At 37.9% G+C, this 20,644-nt stretch overlaps 1 protein-coding gene across 1 annotated transcript in view; it reads left to right on the plus strand.

The window, feature by feature from the left end:
- The window catches only part of SMYD3 (SET and MYND domain containing 3), a 252,590-nt gene that overhangs the window by 6,379 nt on the left and 225,567 nt on the right, over window positions 1–20,644 (plus strand). Inside the window, exon 2 of the mRNA XM_044675986.1 lies at window positions 1,820–1,930. Within this exon, the coding sequence (XP_044531921.1) occupies window positions 1,820–1,930 (111 nt within the window). The remainder of the gene's footprint in view (window positions 1–1,819; window positions 1,931–20,644) is intronic.

Raw genomic sequence — 20,644 nt, forward strand, 5'->3', positions numbered from 1 at the left:
AAAAAAAAAAAAGAACCAGGAGCATGAGGTCAGGCTTCCCAGAGGACCAGAGTTGTTTGGATGTATGTATATCATAATCTGGTGAGGTCTCTGAATCTTTTCTCACAATAATATTGTTAAATCATTGAAGGAAATGTTAAATTTAGATATGTTAGCAAAAATACATTTTTCTTATCCAAATTTGCAAGCTTTCTGAATAAGAACTCCTACCATAAGAGGCAACAATGAACCAAGACTTGAAGAAAGTCAAGGATTTTAATAGTTAGAGGTGAGAATCAATAAATTAATCAATACACATTTATGAAGTGCTTATGGTGTTCCAGACATTGTACTAAATGCTGGTGATAGAAAAAGAGGCCACTGCCCTCAAGGAGTTTACAATCTAATGAAGGAGAAAACAAGTAAACAAATATATACAAACCAAGCTATATACAAGATAAATGGTTGATAATAAACAGAGGGAAGGCACTGGAATTTAGACAGGTGAAGGAAGGCTTCCTGTAGAAGATGCCATTTTACTTGGGGCTTAAAGGAAGCCACAGAGGTCAATTGTCAGAATTAAGGAAAGAGAATTCTGAGCAGAAGAGATGATCCAAGAAAATGCCCAGAGCAGAATGTATTCTAAGCACAAGAGTATGTCTAGGGCATGTGTGTATGTATGCATACATTTGGATACCTCTGGCCTTTTAGCTCTAAATCTTACACCCAAAGCTTATGATTTTAAGCCAAAAAATAGTCAAATATGGATTTAAAAACATCTGGTTCTCTTGTGCACTCAATAAGACTTCTAAGATAATAACTATATATAGATAGATGTGAATTTATAATAATTCCCAGAACTTTGCATAGGATGTATATATATAATATGTTACAATCATATATTTATAAAATTATAATATTGAAAATGTTGAAATATATTAGATAATTGTATTTTGCATATTATATATTCTCATATATCATATAATATATAATTTTAAAAACACAAATTACTATATAATTATATAATGTATTGCAAACATTGAAATATATTATCATATATTGGATAATTATCATATATTAGATAATTATATTTTATGTCATATAATGTACAATTATATTAAACATAAATTACTATATAATTATATAATATAGTGTAAAGATTTAAATATATAATATATATTTGATAATTATTATATTAGATAATTATATTTTGCATAATATATTGTCATATGTTATGTGATATATAATTATATAAAATATAAATTACTATATAATTTTATAATATATTGCAATTTTGAAGTTTTATTATAAGTTTATTATAATTATTATATTATAATTCATTATATATGTATATACATATATATACATCTTATGCAATGTTCTGGGAAGAGCAAGTAGACTAATTAGGCCAGAGCATAGAGTGCAAAAAGAGGATTAATGTGAAAAAAGCTTGGAAAAGTAGACTAGAGCTAGACTATGAAAGGCTTTTTAAGTGCCAAGCTAAAGAATTTTCATTTTATCCTGAAAACAATAAGGAGCTTTTGAATGTTCTGGACTAGAGAGTCAAATGGTAAGGCATCTCCTTTAGGAAGATGATTTGGGCAACTGTGTGGTGGGTGCTTCATAGAGAGAAGAACCTGGAAGCCAATAGAGCTTCATTGGGAGGTTAAGTGGCACACCCTTTTCCAAGGACACCAGAAATCCCCTTTCCCATAAGCCCCTTGTTTATGGATGCCCCAAGACAGATCTGGTGTAGTCCCTGGAACATGTTACCTACCAGATCTGGTACAGAATCCAAATCTGATCATCTCTTTTCTTTTATCCTTTGGCTTCTTCATAGCTCACCATCTGCTACCTTGATGTGCTCATGCCCAGTGCAGAGAGGCAGAAGCAGCTGAAAGAACAGTACTGCTTTGATTGTGACTGTCCCCGATGCGAAACCCAGTCTAAGGTAGGTGTATGGGTCAGGAATGGAGCATTTCTCTAGGCATTCCCAAGTGGGCAGAAGCAAAAGAATAGAGTGCAAAGCTTGGGGTTTGGAAGATTTGAGTTCAAACTGTAACTTTCTCTGATAATTACTATCTGTGTGATCAAGAGCAAGATACAATCTCATAGAACTTCAGCTTTTTCATCTGTAAAATAGGATGATGATATCTGTCCTACTTACCTGACAGGCTTGTTGTGAGGCTTAAATATATAACTTTAAATATATAAATATATTATAAAACTTATTAAATATATATAAATATATATATTAAATATGTAACTTTAAGGCACTCTAATTAGGTCAATTATTGTTAGTGGATAAGAGCTTTGGGCTGTAAGAAACCAGTAACAAATGGCTCCTGATGATTAAGCCAGATGTGAATAAAGAAAAGCAGTCAAGGGCAACTAGGTGGCACAGCAGATTGACTTGGGAGGTCCCAGTTCCAAATCTGGCCTCAGATACTTTCTAGTTGTATGATCCTGGGCAAGTATTTAGCCTCCCACTGCCTAGCCACTGAATCAAAAACCAAACCATTCAATGGCCATTGTTATATTCAAACTCTGAGAATTGTTAGTCCCACCTTGATTGACAGGTGAAAACAGTTGGAAACTTTGGAATGTTCCCAGAGGCCGTGAGGACAGGGAAAAGGTGGTTGGCCTGAGAGTATAAATACCCCCTAACAGCCATCTGGGAGGCGTCTTTGGTCTTTGGGCTTTTAATTTGGTACTTGGCCTTTGACCATTCATCTTTGATCTTAGGTCTTGGAGCATTGATCTGTGGATCCCTGACCGTGGGTCATTGGTTCTCCCTGAATCTCCCTAGATCTTTAGGCATTTGAATCATCATTAGCTATTTAGGTATCTGGGCCTGGGTGGTGAACAGGAGGAAGGGAGGCGAAGAAGAAGAGGGAAGTAAGGGTGGATATTTCCTGAAGGCTGTCAAGGCTGACATATCACAAACTGATAATAAGGAAGCTGAGAGAAATCACAATATCTGTACCAACTGAGCAGATTGCCGTTTCTGGTTTGGCAGTGGCCAAGCTGAACCAGAGGAGTGGGAAAACAATAGCTCCAGCTTTACTGAAACAACAGCCTACAGTCCTGAGGGATTATTGATCATAGATATTAATGTGACAGGGTCTTCTATCCCCAATTCGTTCCTAATTATTCCTTTCCCTATTTAAGATCAATAGATAAAGTTTCATTAAGTACCTTCCTGAGTAGTCATTATATCATGACCCTTGGGGAGGGAGCAATGCAGTCAGACAAAATGGGATCCAAGGCTAATTAGAGCCCAATATTAATAATCAATCCAACCCCAGGTGGGACCTGAAAGGGTTACCCATCCACCAGACCATTAAGGGTCCTGCTTGGGCACTGTCATTTAGAATAGGGAATTATACCATCAAGCAAAGGTGACTGAGTTGGTGTTCCCCAGTCACCAGTTACCTAGGGGAATACAAAGACACAGCTTCCCTAACCAATATCCCATAGAAGCATAGTATTATCAGAGTCCTATTTTTTTATAACACCATTTAGTAGAGGAGGAAGCAGCCCTTTATACCCCGACTTCAGTAGCTTCTATTGGAACTATATTATATATAACTGAATTATGGCACATTGCAGTAGTCGTTTGTAATGAAAATTCCGAGGCATTGAGGTTAAACAATGACTACTATCTTTTCTTTGAGAATATAAGCAAATTTCCAACTTGGATCTTTGGAGAATTTCCACACTGAAATTCCCTGTACCAAGGAAATTGTGGGTTTTGAAGTGTTGTGACTGGAGGAACTGCATCCTCCAGCATGCCACAGGGATCCCGCCCACCTACTTCCTGGTGTGGGATTGGCCTTGAATTGGACCAATCCCATGCTAGGTAGGGGCCATGCCCTACCTAAGACCCCCTACCTAGGAGGTAACTTTGAATCTGAGAAGATTCAGGGTTTAGCGGGATTAGTGAATTTCAGTATAGGGCACTCCCCTGGTTTTTTCTTTAAATAAAGTTTTTGAAAGATCAAAGGCAGATAGTTTTCTTTTGCCTCTTCAATAACCCAAGTCTGGATGTCCCTAACCCCACCTCAAGAAAAAGTGTAGAGAGAAAGTTTTCACATCTTTGAGATACTTCCATCCTAAGTGATTAAAATAAAAATTATTTCAGTCTTTAAAGGGGTGAACTTCATTTATCTATAAAATTCATTTATGTAGAATAGCTTGTTCTTAAGTGATACCTGATAAATGCAGTATTGTCCCCTTTCTATTTCACTACATTTGCTCCTGGGGAAGAGTAGTATAGATGGGGACATCTGGCTATATTTTTAATAAAGATAATGCTTTACATATGGGAATGCTTTAAACTTCCAAAGGTGCGTTAATATCTGTCATCTCATCTTGGGAACTGGATGGGTGGATAGGATATGTATTTGTCCTGAGTGTTGTCCTAAGACTGGATCTCATATTAGAGAAGAATTGTGTTCTGCCTTGGGACCATGGAAAGAGCCCCAAAGGAGTTGGAGATCCTTCTTTTGAATGCTGGCACTACCACTGTTCTGTCTGTGTGGCCATTAAATTCTCTGGGCCTCAAATGAGAAGTTTGACTAGTTTTAAAAATCTTTCCAGGTCTATATCTATTATTATTTATAAACTGGTTAGCAAGTGATTTAGGGGGTTGAAATGATTTTAAGAACTGAGTTTCACTTTGGTCTTTTGTTTTTATATCAGTGCCATTTCTAGATATATCCTCCCTCTTCTCCTTACCCATGAACCCTCCTTTATACCAAAATAAATAAATAAAAATAAAAGGTTAAGCAAAACCAGCAATACAGTGATTGCATCTAATATCAGCTAGCTTTTATTAAGCACCTACTATGTGCCAAGCATTATGCTAAACCTATAGTTGACACTCTGTTCTCCATTGACCCTTCCTCCTACTCACTTCTCTTCCAAGACAAGGAATGTGCTTCCTCATCTTTCTCATAGATCTAGGAGTGGTTGTTAGAATTATTCACTCTTCAGCTTCATTTTAGGATTCCATTCATCTGCATTACTGTAATCACTGTGTATATCTTTTTCCTGTCTTATTTCACTCTACATCAAAGAAGTCATTTCAAATTCCTCTGAATTCTACATGCTTGCCATTTCATATGGCACAAGGAGATTCCATGATATTCCTTTGCCATAATATATTCAGCTGTTTCTTAATTGACAGGAATCCATTTCAGTTCTAGACTTTTTTTGTGTGTGACCCTCATCAGTACTACTATTGTGGCATAAATGGAAACTTCCAGGCTTTGACCTCTTTAGGGGTATATGTATGATGGTAGGATGGAAGAGTCAAAGCCTGCGAAAAATTAGTCATTTTTCTTATGTCATTTGGAGAGCTTCTTCTTAAGAAAAAATTAGTTTGTTACACAAAATTTCCCAGGTATCTCCCACCTTCCCTTCCCCTCCCCATACTAGAGAAGGTATCATATAACAAAAAGATGTGTCTGTGTGTATGCTAGTTTCTATTTATTGTTTTTTTCTCTGGAGGTGGGTATATTCAAGTCATTCCTCAAACAATATTTCAGTTGCTGTATATAACATTCTCTTGGTTCACAAAGGACACTGGACTAACGACAAGGAAATATGGTTACAGCCCTAATTCTGAACTCTGCTGTCTAACACCATGGACAAATTATATAACTTATTGGAGCATCTTTTTCCTTATGCGTCAAACAGAGATAAAAATATCTTCCCTACCCACATCACTGTGCTTTTGTGAGGATAAAATGAGTTTATAAATATGAAAATATTTTGAGAAATATAAAATTCTCAATAAAATTAAGGTGCCAAAATATTATCTGAAGCATAATAATAATGATAATGATGATAATGAATAGGCTTATTAGGAGAAATAGACTTTCTTGCCTGGAGTAGGACTCACAGGATTTAGAACTTTAGAGATTATCTAGTCGCTCCTCACTGTACAGATAAGGAAACTGAGGTCTCAATAAAGTGTGTATAAGAAGTAAGAAGCAGTTAGGACTGAAGCCCTGTACTATTTCTAACATAGCACCCATTTTTCTTTATTAATACAAACACACTGCGGCCATCAAGATCTACTTTGAAATTTTTCATTTGTTTTTGTTCATCAAATTGCAAATTTCAAGGATGACTTTCTAGCATTAGTTCTTAAGACATGTTCTTAAGTATTCTCCTCCCCTCCCCACCTTGTGTAGCCCCTAATTAGTCCCCATATTGGTACCCATTAATGACAGGAAGCTGATGTTCCATTTTGTAGCATTTTTTGCTATGAGAATCTTGCTTCTTTCTTAAAATAAAATTTAGTATATTCAGAAATATAATTTTTGTTTGATACTTTGCTTGGTTTATAAGCAGATTCCCAGTTTCTTTTCTCATTCTGAAATAAAGGAAGAACCTACAAAGCTGTTGGGTTCCATGTGGCTAGCCCTAAAGAGGTAAATAGATTATGTATTCATTCATTCAACAAAAACTGATCTATTACTGTGTTCAGGGTACTGTGCTAAGAATACAAAGACAAAAATAAGAGTCCCAAATCTCAAAGAGCTCACATTCTATTAGGTGGCTAGGTGTCTCAGCATGTCTCAGCAACCTGGTGCCGAGAAGACCAGTGTCTTCAAATCCAGCTTCAGATTCTCATGTATGACTCTTGGCAAGTTGCTTACTCTTTCTCAGCCTCAGGTTCCTCAGCAGTAAAATGAGGATTCTAATAGCACCTTCCTCTTAGGGTTTTTGTAAGGATAGAATAAGATAACAAATAGAAAGGGCTAAATGCGATCAGTGATGATAATAATGATGGAAAAACAATTCATACAAAAATAAATAAATATAAAATGTTGAACAGCAGAAAGTGGCTTTAGGTCTATGCCCTGACTCTGCCACTCCCTTTGTGACCTAAGGCATATTCCTTAATCTTTTGGGGCTCCAGTTTCCCCAATTTTAGAATGAAAGGGTTAGAATCAATAATCTTTAAAATTCTTTTTGTCTTCAAATATATGATTCAGGGATCCTAGTCCTAGATCCCTTATGGGTCTAGCTATGGGTCCTGTGAAATATGTAGTTATTTTCAAGATGGTGGGAAGGTACTAAAAATAGGAAGGACTGGGTATAGACCTCATATCAGAAGTGGATGTGAAAGCCTGGAAGAAACTAGGAATTTTTTGAGGCTTAGTGAAGGAGGGTAGGCATTCCAAGCACAGGGGAGACAACCTGTAAGAAAGCACAGAGACAATCAATGGAAGGTCACATGTGGGGAATAGCAAACAGGCCAGTTTGGCTGGAATTGAAGCCCATCGTGACTTCTGATGCCAACGGGGAGAGAGAAGAGTGTTTGCTCCACTGCACAGTCTAATTAATGTTGTCCTGACCCAGGCATCTGACCTCATGCCGGGCAGCATTCACGTCAGGTCGGCGAAGGTGGCAGTCTGTCCAGAGTGTATTCAGAAGAGTTAAATTGAACTTATAAAAGACAAAGGAAAAAGTCAAACCACTCTCTGAGGTTCCCATAACAGCACGGTTTTCTGCCCACTCCAGAGCTGGCTTTTGCATGTCGGCATATGTGCCAGAAATTGTTCAGGTTCTCTGGGGACTCTTGTGAAGCTTCCATTCTCGCAAAATAGCTCTTGGCAGTTTTATAGAACTCAGCACTTGGGACACTTGTAGATTTATCACCTATCAGGGACTGCAGATGTAGAAAATACTCAACGGGTTCTTAAATGAATGAAGGAATGGTTGGGATTATGTTATTTGCAGGGCTGGTTTTTTTTTTACCTTTAATTGGGATTGTGAGATATAGTTTTATTATTTTTAGTCATTTCAGTCATTATCTGACTCTTTGTGACCCCTTTTGGGGTTTTCCTGGCAAAGATACTGAAGTGGTTTGCCATTTCCTTCTCCAGTTCATTTTATAGATGAGGAACTGGGGTGAATAGAGTTAAATGACTTGCCCAGAGTCACACAACTAGGAAGTGTCTGAGGCCAGATTTGAACTCAGGAAGATGAGTCTCCCTGACTCTTGACCTAGCACTCCATCCACTGTGCCATCTATGCCCATGAAATATAACAGAGTATGAAATGGTTTATTTTCTTGAGCTGAAAGTTGGGTTAGTATGGTACAGAGAAGAAGCCTTGGGATATGTCAGAAAGGTCACTGTAGACCTTGATGACACCTATTACTACTAAGAAGGTAGATGGCATTTCCCGTGCAATAATCCTGTGATGTAGGTGGATCAAGTATCATCACTCCCCCTTTGCACATGAGGAACTGGAAACTCAGAGAGACTGGCTTATCCAAATTCAGGCAGTTAATTTGGGACACCAAACTGGCAAAATGAATTTTTAAAAAATCCAAATATTTGTAAGAGGCAATACCAGCTTAAAAGGATGGATGTTTCTCAGAATATCTCCAAAAGAGGAAGTTTTTAAAAAAAGAAAGCGGGAGATCATCCAACTGACCAGAGGCAGTCTAGATGGTGTAATGTTGAAAGCACTGGACCTGGAATTAAGAAGACCTGAGTTCTAGTATTGCCTCATAAGCTTCTTTGCTGTTTGATCCTGGACAATTCATTTCATCCTTTTCCATCTTGGTTTCCTCATCTGTAAAATGGAGGTGATAATAATAGCACCTACCTCCCAGGGTTATGGGGATGAGCAAGTGAAAAAAATATCTATAAAACCCTTTGCAAGCCTTTAAAGTGATGACAAACTCAAAAAGAAACAAGGGCTCTCCTAAACTGCACATATTAACTTAGAAAACCACTAGTGTTTATCTCTCTATTAATACATCAAAGTAAGAAAACACATTTTAGTTTGGTTCATGTCACATATGGAGCCTGCAGATCATGTATTTGATACCTCTGTCATATATTATCATGCAGGAAAAGGCATCCAGGATCATAGGATTCTGGATTTAGAACTAGAAGGGCATTTGGGAAGTTCTCTCATTTAGCCCTCTCAACTCATAGATGAGGAATTTCAGAAGTGAAATGCTTTCCCCCCTGTTGTTAATAATAACAGTGTCTGAATTAGAACGCACATCCTCTAACTCTAAATTCTACATACTTTTTTTTTTAAACCCTTACCCTCCATCTTGGAGTCAATACTGTGTATTGGCCCCAAGGCAGAAGAGTGGTAAGGGTAGGCAATGGGGGTCAAGTGACTTGCCCAGGGTCACACAGCTGAGAAGTGGCTGAGGCCAGATTTGAACCTAGGACCTCCTGTCTCTAGGCCTGACTCTCATTCCACTGAGCTACTCAGCTGCCCTGGACATATACTTTTTAAAAGGTTAGTTGAAGGGCCTAGGGAAGTTTCTTCTTGAGAAGATGGGATAGGGGCAGGGCTGTGCTAAAGCCAGCTCCAACCAGTTCTCCATTGATTGTTAAATTTTTGGTGAAAGAGTATATATAACTCAGAAATTGGCAAACTACAAATCAAGGTTTGAAATATTCCTTTTGTAATATTCTAGACTCAAAACCTAGAGCAGTTTGGTAGCCCAGTCGATAGAAGACTTCAGTTAGAATCTGGAAGACTTATCTTCATATGTTCAAGTGTGACCTCAGACACTTACTAGCTATGTGACTCCGGCCAAAATGTTTAACCTTCTTTGCCTCAACTAGAAGGAAATGGCAAACCTTTTCAATATCTTTGTCATGAGAACTTCAAATGGGGTCACAAAGAATTAGAACCATGGCTGAAAATGCCTGAACAACAACAGTAACAACTAGCCTCAAAAAAAAAGTGATAAAATTTTAATAATGTAATTCAAACTGTAAATTGTGTCCTGCATATATATGTATTTTTGGAGGGGGGAAGGAGAGCCAATTATTAATTAAGAAATTATATATAATATAAATATATATTAATATGATATAAATATAAAAATAATTTATGAGTCTACCCTTCATTAGGGAAAACAAGATAGCTTTCTTCGAATATTTTTAGAGGGGTAATAAGAAAAAAAAGAGTTTGATTTGTCTTATTTCATAGCCTCAAGGGCAGTGCTAGAAGCAGTGGGTGGAAGCTGAAAAGATTTAGGCTTAATAAAATGAACCCTTTCCTAATGATTGAGGCTGTGCAAAAGTGGAATGGTCCTCAGGTCAACTTTTTCCTAGAGTTATTTCAGCAGAAGCGGGGGGACCACTTGTCAGAGATGGAGTGTAGGGGATTCCTATTTCAGGAAGTGTTGGAAGAGATGACCTATTCTCTGATTTCATAAAGACAGGGTGATGGGGTCAATATCTTTACTGTCACACGTTTCCCATTCTTTGGACGTGGCAACTTGTTTCTGAGGTCTGCATTGATGTCACTGTAATCACATGCAGGGCTTTCTCATTTTTATCCTTCTGTCTAATTTAGTTTTGATTTTGGCCTTTGCCCCAACTAGTTAGTGATCCGACTCCCCAGACACAGCTGATTCTTCATAAACAGCTGTGCCTGTAGCCTTTTCCCCTCTTGCTTTGAAGGTAGAGTTCATTCAATTTCTTATAATGTTGTTTGCAGCGCCCTTATACCCAGCGCCTTCCAACTCTCGTGAATAAAATATTTATGATGTGTCCTGAGATTTCTGAAGTGTCTGTGAACTGTTGACCTTTCCTATTTCTTGATCCTGAACCAAATTTTCAAGCATTTATGTTGATAGTTAGGAATTAATCAAAGAATCCCTGATCAATTGGCTCAACCCAGTCCAATTCATGAAATTATAAGAATCACTTAATAGGCATATGAATGTGAGCCTTTTAGCCTTAGAGAAACCTATTCACATATGAAAGGCACATGAGGCTCTGACCCTTTCCTTCTCCCACTTATGTGGGGCAACAGAAGAAAATGAAAGTTTAAAATTTAAGCCTGCCCTACTAGTTTAAATATCAATTTAGAGCAGTGATTCCCAAAGTGGGTGCTACCGCCCCCTGGTGGGTGCTGCAGCAATCCAGGGAAGCTGTGATGGCCACACTTTTTTTGTATTACATTCTATTCTGAGTTCAATAAATAGTTTCATAATTTCCAGGGGGCGCTAAATAATATTTTTTCTGGAAGGCCAAAAAAGTTTGGGAACCACTGGTATAGAGGAATAGCTAGGTGTCTTAGTGGACTGAGAGCTAGGCCTGGAGAAAGGAGCTCCTGGTTTCAAATCTGGACTCAGGTACTTCCTAGCTGCATGTCCCTGGGCAAGTCACTTGAACCCCATTGCCTAGCTCTTACCGCTCTTCTACCTGGGAACCAATACACAGTATTGATTCCAAGATGGAAGGTAAGGGTTTAACAAAAAGAAAAAGAAATTATTTTAAAAGAGTCACCTGGGAAGGAAAAACCCAGCTCTTGAGAAGTCCCTTTAGAGAAAGCAGCAAAGTGGGGACAAGGGGGATTTCTTTTCCTGTCTCTTCATTGACAGAGGATCAGGGTACAACCAATTGAAACAGAAATCTCAACTGCAAAATTGAGTTGCCAATGAAAAGCCTCAAGAGCCCAGTACCTAGACCTGAGATCCTGATTAGAAGATGGCGGACCTATGTGTTATCTCCTACTTGTCCTAGCAGTGTGGGTTGTAGTGATTTCTTAAAATGCATCGTGGGACAGGATTTGAACCAGACCTAAAGCTAAAGGGCTAGAGAAACAACAGCCAGTCAGTAAAGTGGCGCCCATCAAAGCACAATCAGGTGGCAGCCAGTCTGGTGGTATCCATGGTGTCTGTGCAGTGTACTTCTTAGGAGCACAAAGTATACAGAAGTCACCAATGAATCAGTGTCTGGTGGATTCTACAAGAACATCACCAGCTTTTTAGCCTTCCTCCAGTGTGCCTGACCACTTGTGTTCCCTAGGAGTTTCTCTCTACTCATGACCTCTATGTGTGCCCATTTTCCTGCTGATGCTGGATGTATTTGAGGCTAGAATTTGAACCCATATCTTTCTGGCTTCAAAAGGCCAGCTTCTTATCGATACAACCCTTTTATATGTGCATGCAATACATCTTTTAAAAAATTCATTAGTTAACATTAAGATTCCCAGAAATCTCCCACTCTCCCTCCCCTCTCCTCATAAGAAAAGGCATCATTTGACCAAAAAAAGACATAGTATAAAACTATGTCTTGCTTGTTTCAACTTCTCAGTTCTTTCTATGGAGATGGACCTACACAAGTCATTCTTCAAAAATTTTCTGTTGCTGTATATAATGTTCTTATGGCTCTATTCATTTTACTCTTCATAATTTCATGTAGGTCTTTCCATTTTTTTTTCAATTAACCTGCTTGTCATTTCTTGTGGTGCAGTAGTATTCCATCACAATCACGTACCACAACTTGTTTAGCCATTTCCCAGTCAATAGGCATCCCCTCAGTTTTTGTGCTGACTTCTCAATGATGCTTGAACAGCACTTATTTGTACTCAGCGTGGGTGGGTGAGTGGGTGGTAGAGAGAGGATTAAGTTAGTTGGAATTAGAAGCATGGTATAAATAAAAATTTATAGTTTTTAAGCATGTCACCTCAAACTTGGTTAACAAGAGCTTTGTACATAGTAGGTACTTAGGACTTCTTTGCTGCATTGAATGAAAAGTGCTGGCAACTAAAGGTGCTTACAGGACTTGCTTTAATGATTACATTTAAATGGTTTGTAGTTAGCTATCCTTGTTTTTAAAGGTTTTATTTTTTCTTAAAAATATTGATATCTTTTGTTTTGACATCATCTTAATTTCCAACTCTGTCCCTCCCCTCTTCCCTGTTTAGCATATTATCCATTCTAACAAAGAATGGGGGGAAAAGAGACTCCTCCCCCCACCCCAACAGGTTTCACAAAAGTAGCCAACACATTGGGAGATGATCTGGTAAAATGAAAGGAGCTCTTACTTTAGCACTGGATGACCCAAGTCTTGCCTCTGTCACTTCCTTACCTACATCACTGTGGGCAAATCACTAACACCTTTGAGCCTCAGTTTCCTTATCTGTAAAATTAGGGGCTTTGAATCAATAACTTTTAAAGTATCCTGAGCTCAAAATCTATGACTGGGATCTTCTGGTTGTCACAATTGAAATTTAACAAAGAAGGTAAACTGAGATATGTTTCTTTAAGCAAGATAACATTTATTAACAGTGACATATATATATATATATACACACATATATATGTAAATAAATGGGTCAATGGCTTGTCTCCATTTATGCCAAAGACCTAGAAAAAATGGACAGCTCCCCCTTTTTTAAAGGTTTTGGGGAGTACAGAACAAAGAACAGAACAGGGCAGGTGACATCAGAGGACTGAGGGCAACATGACTGGTTTCAGAGCTGAAGTGCAGGGAACATGATTGATTGAAAATTTGGTGACTAACAATGGCCCCCTTCTGAAACTAAGAAGTGTTCTTTGAGTCCATTTGCAAGATTGAGACACAGATTTTTTGGACAGCAACCTAGACATCCTTGAAGAATAACTTGGTGGTGTAAAGATACTAGACCCACCTTTCTTGTGATTACATTCATCCCCTCATGGTCAGCTAATTCCTAGAGGCAAGAATAGATCAGTGATTAGCAAGAGAGCTAGGGTTTTAAATAAGTCATTCAGACCAGTTGAATTCTGAACCAAGTCCAGAGATACAAAACCTTCACTTAAGCAGTTACAGAACAAAATAAATTAATTGTAAATAGGATCAGTAAATAAATAATACAAGATCAATTCATTCTCTTCGTGGTCAGCTAAGTTTCAGGGTTCTACATATGCAGTCTCTATAAACACAGTGCTCTATCTATGGGACAAAGTAAGAGATATGTATTTTTTTTTTAACTTTTACCTTCTATCTTAGAATCAATGTTGTATATTGATTGGTTCCAAGGCAGAAGAGAGGTAAGAGCTAAGGATTTGGGGTTAAGTGACTGGCCAAAGGTTACACAGGTAGGAAGTATTTTGGGGAGATGTATTTTTTCATCTCTGGGATCCATATTTTTTGGAGTTGATCCCTTTTAAATTTCTTTACTATTAGTTTTCTTAGAATTTTTTTTCTTTTGGAAGAAAGGGGATGGGTAATAAAAATACAATAGTAAATTGATCCTCTATCAAAATTATCATAAATTTATAGGATCATAGGATAATTAACCATAAGGAACTCTATAAATCATTTTTTCCACCCTCTCCCCATCATTTTGGGGAAACTGAGGACTATAAATATTAAATAACTTCAAGGAACTCTTAAAGATTTGAACTCGTCCTCCAACTCCAAATCCAGCAATACTTCCAGCAATAGTAGAGCCCAAGCTAATAACATTTTCTTTAAATTTCCATGTCTAAAACTTTTCTTGGAACCTGAAAAATCCATTTTCCTAGATTTCATCAACAAGGAATATTTATTAAGTGCCTCCATCTGTTGGAAACAGTGTTTGCACCTGGTGTAAGGTTTCAGGATTCAGAGACCTGAGTCCTGAGGTGTGATCATTAGCTGTTTGTGCATATGTGTCCTTGACATTAATAAGCAAAGGCAGCTTTTTCTCCACAGTCAAAATGAAAGATAGCTTTGGAAGGGATTTGTTGGGACAACCTGTGTGCTATGGTTAGATTCTTATTAGTCAGGGAGCTTGTGTGATTCAGATTAACAGAAGTTATGTGGAATCATTATGGATGAAAAATTCTGTAAATTCCAAGAAACATAAATTTTGTTTACTACATTGTGTGCCAAGTTTTGAGACAGGGATCTATCTATCCCTTTTCTTTTTTTCTTTTTCATAATATATTTGAATTCTCCCCTTCCTTTCTATTCTCACTCTCACAAACCTCATTTAAGCTCTTATCACTTCACTAAATTATTGCAATTGACTTGTAATTGGGTTCCTGGTTAGTACATGCAGTCCACTGCAAATCTATCTTGCATATTCCCACCAGTTGAATCTTCTGCAGATACTTTTTGTGCTGTTTCTTCTCTGCTCAGACATTTTCTTTCTTTTTTTCAAATTCTTACCTTCTGTCTTAGAATCAATACTGGTAAAGAGTCTAAGGCAGAAGAGTGCTAAGGGCTAGGCAATGGGGGTCAAGTGACTTACACAGGGTCATGCAGCTAGGAAGTGTCTGAGGTCACATTTGAACCCAGGAATTCCCATCTCTAGGCTTGACTTCCAATCCACTCAGCCCCCCAGCTATCCCTCTGCTCAGACATTTTAAATGACATCATTGCTAAATGAGGAGGGACAAACTTACCTATCTGGCATTCAAGGTCCATAGCTGCTCCCATTCAGGAGGTGGCCAATGGTGACCAGGTGGAAGATGGTGGTGAAGAACTCAATGCTAGCCCCACGTATCTTGGCCCACAAGGCCACAGCTGTCTTCTCCTCCCTGAGAATGAAAAATTTTGAGAGCTCTACATTAGAGCTCCTCCCTTTCCTGGCATGTTTCCTGACAAGTTCAGCTTTGCCAACACTTGATTCTGCCTCACTTCTTGTTTGCTGTCTGCCTTACCCTAAAATATTCTGTTTGTGTATGTAAATGTGCATTTATGTGTATACATGCTTCTCTTGTCTCTGCCTCTTCTTTAACTTCAATTCACTTGCAACTGATAGCTCTGCCTGTCTCCTGTCTTTCTCCTTATGGACCTCCATGTCTTGCCTGCTCTTTGCTTCTTATGCTCCCCATCCCTTTCTGGTAACATGAGGAAGAGCTACATGACTGTGAACAAGTGCTTTTACCTCTCTTGTCTTTAGCTGCTTCTCAGGCAAGATGAGAGAATGACATTAGAGCAGGGCTTCTCAACCATTTTGGTGTCATAGATTCCTATAGCTAACTGGCAGAGTTGATGGACCACTAATTGGTTTGGTTTCTTTTAACAATTAAAGGAAACGCTAAATTTCTGTTAGAAGTTAGTGAAAATAAAAATGTAACCTCTCTCCTATTTTTAAGTGTGCAGATTCTCTGAAATCTCTCCACTGGCCCCATCTGTGGGCCAAAGGTTATCCCCTAAATTAGATGGTCTCTAATAACCCTAAGACTCCTTGATGCCCCCTGTTACATGGAAAGAAAGCAAAATTTGGAGTCTGAAGACGGGAATTTGAATTCTAGCTACATTATTTTCTACCTGCATGACCTTGGACCTCTCCAGGCCTCAGTTTCCTCATCAATAGGGGTTTTGGATTACATGGCCTAGAATTTTCTTTTCTATTAGTCAAATCTAAAAAGGGAATGGCCAATGGTAATGTATACCATGTTTACTATCTCTGGCAGTTGTTTCATGAAGAGCATGAAAGATGTACATTGGGGACAGTTAGGTGACTCAATGGATAGAGAGCCAGGACTAGAGATGGGAGGTCCTAGATTCAAATCTGACTTCAGATACTACCTAGCTGTGTGACCCTGAGCAACTCTCTTAATCCCCATTGCCTAGTTCTTACTGTTCTTCTGACTTGGAACCAATACACAGTATTGATTCTAAGATGGAAGGTAAGGGTTTAAAAAAAATGTACCTTGGCATGCAGTATTTGGAGAGCTGTAAAGAAGCCATAAGAGCTATAAATTAGGAGAAGCTATTAGGAGTGGGGGAAGACTGGCAGACCTATGTCAGAGGGCATAGTTTTTTATTGTGTTCTGTGGAATGAAAGGACTCTCTTTGATGTACTGAATTTCTCACCCTCTACTCTCTTCACTGTTTCTGTAGTTACAACTCTTGTCTCTTCTGCTCTTACTTAGGAATTATTTCACTTCTGTTGCTACAAGTGTCCTTTCTCTTCCCCTTACCTTGATAAGCATTTTTTATGCTTATGTTGAATGTAAGACCTATTATGCAAATTCTTATGGCAGTTTTCTTCTCATTTCTTGGATTTTAGGGACTATTGGAGGGTGAAGTTGGGTGTAGGGAGATATGAGAGACCATGAATCCAATTTCTTTGGTAAGGCACCATACTGAGAATAATACAGTTGGAAGTCAAATATTGGGGTAGTAGTCACAAATAGCAAGGAAAGTAGACCTGTAGATATAGCCAAAACATCATCACTTTCAGGCTCCTTGGAATTGTCTGGAGTTAAGAGCCTGGGTAGATTGGACAGACAAAAATTTGATAGATTCTCGCTTCCTTGGAAATTATATTGTTCATTCCCTCTAGGGCAAGGATTCTTAGCTTAGGGTTCTTCCGGATGTGTGAATAGATTTCAACAGGTCTGTGAGCTTGAAAGAAAAAAATCATATCTTTATTTCCTTTACAAACCTTTGGTTTCCTTCGTAATTCTATGTATTTTATTTTATGTATTTTAAAATATTATTCTGATGGGACTCTAGTCTTTATCAGACTTCCAAAAGGGAGCTACAACACTAGAAATAATCGAGAACTCTATGCTCTAGTCTAGAGTGAGCAACACCTCCCCCTCCTCCTACCTCCAACTCCTGGTGGGCATCTAGGTGATTCGGTGGAGTATTGGACTTGGCATTAAGAAGACCTGAATTTGAATTTTGCCTCAAGCACTTAATAATTGTATGACACTAGGCAAGTCATTTAATATCTCCTGAGCCTCAGTTTCTTCATATATAAAATGGGAATGGGGATCATAATTGCATCTACCTCATAGGATTATTATCAAGATCAAATGAGATAATACATGTAAAGTACTTTGTAAACCTTAAAATGCTATTTAAATGCCAGTTCAGATCATTATTATTTTTATTACTACTACCACACTTAGAAATGCTTCATCAGAAAAAAGAAACCATTACTATTTAATATTTATTGTATAAAGAAGAATATTCATGGGTCCAGAAATCCAGTCCTTGAAGCCAAGGACAAATCATGGGAAAAAGTAGTGATCTTATTTTTGGTAAGGCTTCTAATACTTTGCACCCACTGCCAGCTTTTAGATGAAACAGGGAGGAGGTGTTTATCTTCCTCAGTTTCAAAGCTCTCTAAGGAATGGGGGCCAAGTTGTTTCATTTTGAAAGTTTGCCCATTCAGTAAACTATTGGGCAAATGACTCTCTGGGGGGCATGGAGGGTGGGGGAAACCAATATGCCAGATAAGCAGATGCGTTTGGAATTTTACTAGGTTTTTACTCTAAATCTGTTAGAATCACTAAGCCAACTGGGTCTGACCCTACCTCCTGGGTCTTTCTAAGTTATTAGAAGCTATTCACACATATGGGGGAAAGAGTCTCTTAGGACCTTAGTAGGATAGTGAAGAGGGGTTTAAATTCCCTTATATCACTAGCTCATCTTGGTAAAAAAGACATAAACTGAGTATTGTAAGATACCACCCTCTGCAGTAAACCATATTTTAGTTCTATTAAAGTGCTTCGTATTCCTCAGTGATTTCATTTTTGAGCTAGGTGATATTCTGAATAATTATTTCCTACCAATTCCTTTAATATCTTCCTGAAGTACTTCTTAGCCAATAATTGATCAGATCCTCTTCTGTCTCCTCCTAATAATGTGTTAACACTATCTAAGTAAATTTACACACTCTAAACTGTGTACAGCAGCGCTAATTGGAATGCAACTAGGCTGTTCCAATACTTTCTAATTTTAAAACCTTTTAAGGAAATAGAATCCATAGATTTTAGAATAATAGTAGCAGCTGACCCTTAAAAGGAGCTTTAAAGATTAAAATGCCATTACCTGCATTATCTCATTTACTTTTTACACAAGCCCTGTGAGGTAGGTAATATAGTCATTATTATCATCCCCATTTTTTAGCTAAAGAAACTAAGGTCCAGAGAAGTGACATTTGAACCAAGAGAGAGATAGTAAAAGAGCACCTAGCTGTCCTTGGTGAATTTAAGTCACTTGATTCAGATGAACTAGATCTTTGAGTACTGAAAGAACTGAAAAATGTGATTGTTGAGCCACTGCCAGTGTTATTCGAAAGATCATAGAAAACAGATTCTGTTGAGCTTGGAGAAGATCAAATATCTCAATTCCCAAAAAAGGAAAGAGGATGAAGTCCACAAACTATAGACGAATGAACTTGATCTTGATTCCTGAGAAAATTCTAGAACCAATTAATTATTAAAGATAGAGTGAACATTCAGACATAGAAGAAATGATTACAAAGAGCCAGCATGACTTCATCAATATCAAGTCATGCCAGATTAATCTTATTTCCTTTTTTCAGACAGGGTTTCTATGTGTTATACGTAGTTTACCTAGATGTTCAGCAGAGCTTTTGATATTGTTCTTGGGGAAAAGATGGACAGATGTAGACTAGAAGATAACACCACTAAATTGATTAAGAACTGGTTGACTAGCTAGATTCAAAAATTAGTTAGTTGCTAATGGTTGGAATGTAATATGGCAGGTGGTCACCAATGGAGTAACTCAAACTGTTTGGCTCTGTGCTTTTTAACATTCATATCAACGACTTAGATAAAAAGTATGGATGGCGTGCTGCAATTGACAGAAAATGGAAAGAGATAGCTAATTCACTGCATGATAGGATAAAAACAACCTTGACAGGCTAGTGTATTGTGCTAGATATAATAAGATGAAATTCAGTAAAGATAAATGTAGATTCTCACATTTAGGTACAAGAAATCAACTTTACAAGTAAAATAAGATGTAGGCACTGTTAAAGAGTAGTTCTGCAAAACAAAGGAGCTTTATTGAACTGCAAGCTAAATATGGGTCAGCAGTGTGATGTGGCAACCAGATACAAAAATAGCTAATGTGATATATGGCAGTATTAGGAGGGTCATCACTTCTAAGAAGAGGGAGGTGATAGTTCCATTGTGCTCTACCCTAATAAGATCAGTATTGTGTTCAGTTCTGGGTGCTGTTATCCAAAAAGGCCATAGATAAGTTGGAGAGCAGGAGGGCAACTAAGAAGTGAAAGGTTCTTAATTAATGTCACAAAGATCAGGTGAAGAAGCTGAGCATGGTTAATTTGAAGAAGAAAACATTCATTGGGGAAATGAATGCCTTTATCTCACATTTGAAGAGCTCTCACATGAAGGATGAATCATATTTGTTCCGTTTTGCCCTGAGAGCAAAAACAGAAGTAACGGGCAGAAATCGAAAAGAACTAAATTTAAGTTACATGTCAAGAAAAACTTAACAATCATTAGGGTTGTCTAAAAGTAGAATGGACCACCCTAAGAAGAGATGAATTTCCCCTCATTAAAAGTCTTGAAGTCCATAACTTCTTTGGGGATGTTATAGTGGAAATTCCTCTCATGCATAGCTTGGCTTAGGAATTCTCTTCCAACTGTCAAATTTGGGGATTCTTCAGAGATACATTTTTAAAATAATCTTGTTACCATTTTTATGGTTACCTCTGAAAATTTTCTCCAGTAAGTCGTGAAGCCCTGTAGTAGGCACAATGTCCTAGGAAACTACAGAGTAATTGGAGAGACCCACCTCAGAGGGATACAGCAAAGTGAATGAAGTCAATAAGCTGAGCTGCTGATGTAGCCTATTACAGTCAGTTGGAGAAAATAGTTGAGAGGGAGGGGAAGATATGAATAGAATAAAAAGGAGAAAAAGGAACTGATAGAAATATAGCACTGTTCTTTCCCAAGAAATAGAGCTTGAGGAAAAGTGGTGGTAGGTACATGAGGCTTCTGGTCATACAAATAATTGCTTAAAGGTTACAACACTTACATCACAAAGCTAGTGTAAGGAAAATGCTTTGTGCACTTCAAAGGGATAGATAGATAGTTGAATAGATAAATGGAAAGGATGAATGGAAGGAAGGAAGGAAGGAAAGAAGGAAGGAAGGAAGGAAG

This window comes from Gracilinanus agilis, chromosome 4 (assembly GCF_016433145.1).
Source record: "Gracilinanus agilis isolate LMUSP501 chromosome 4, AgileGrace, whole genome shotgun sequence".
NCBI lineage: Eukaryota > Metazoa > Chordata > Mammalia > Didelphimorphia > Didelphidae > Gracilinanus > Gracilinanus agilis.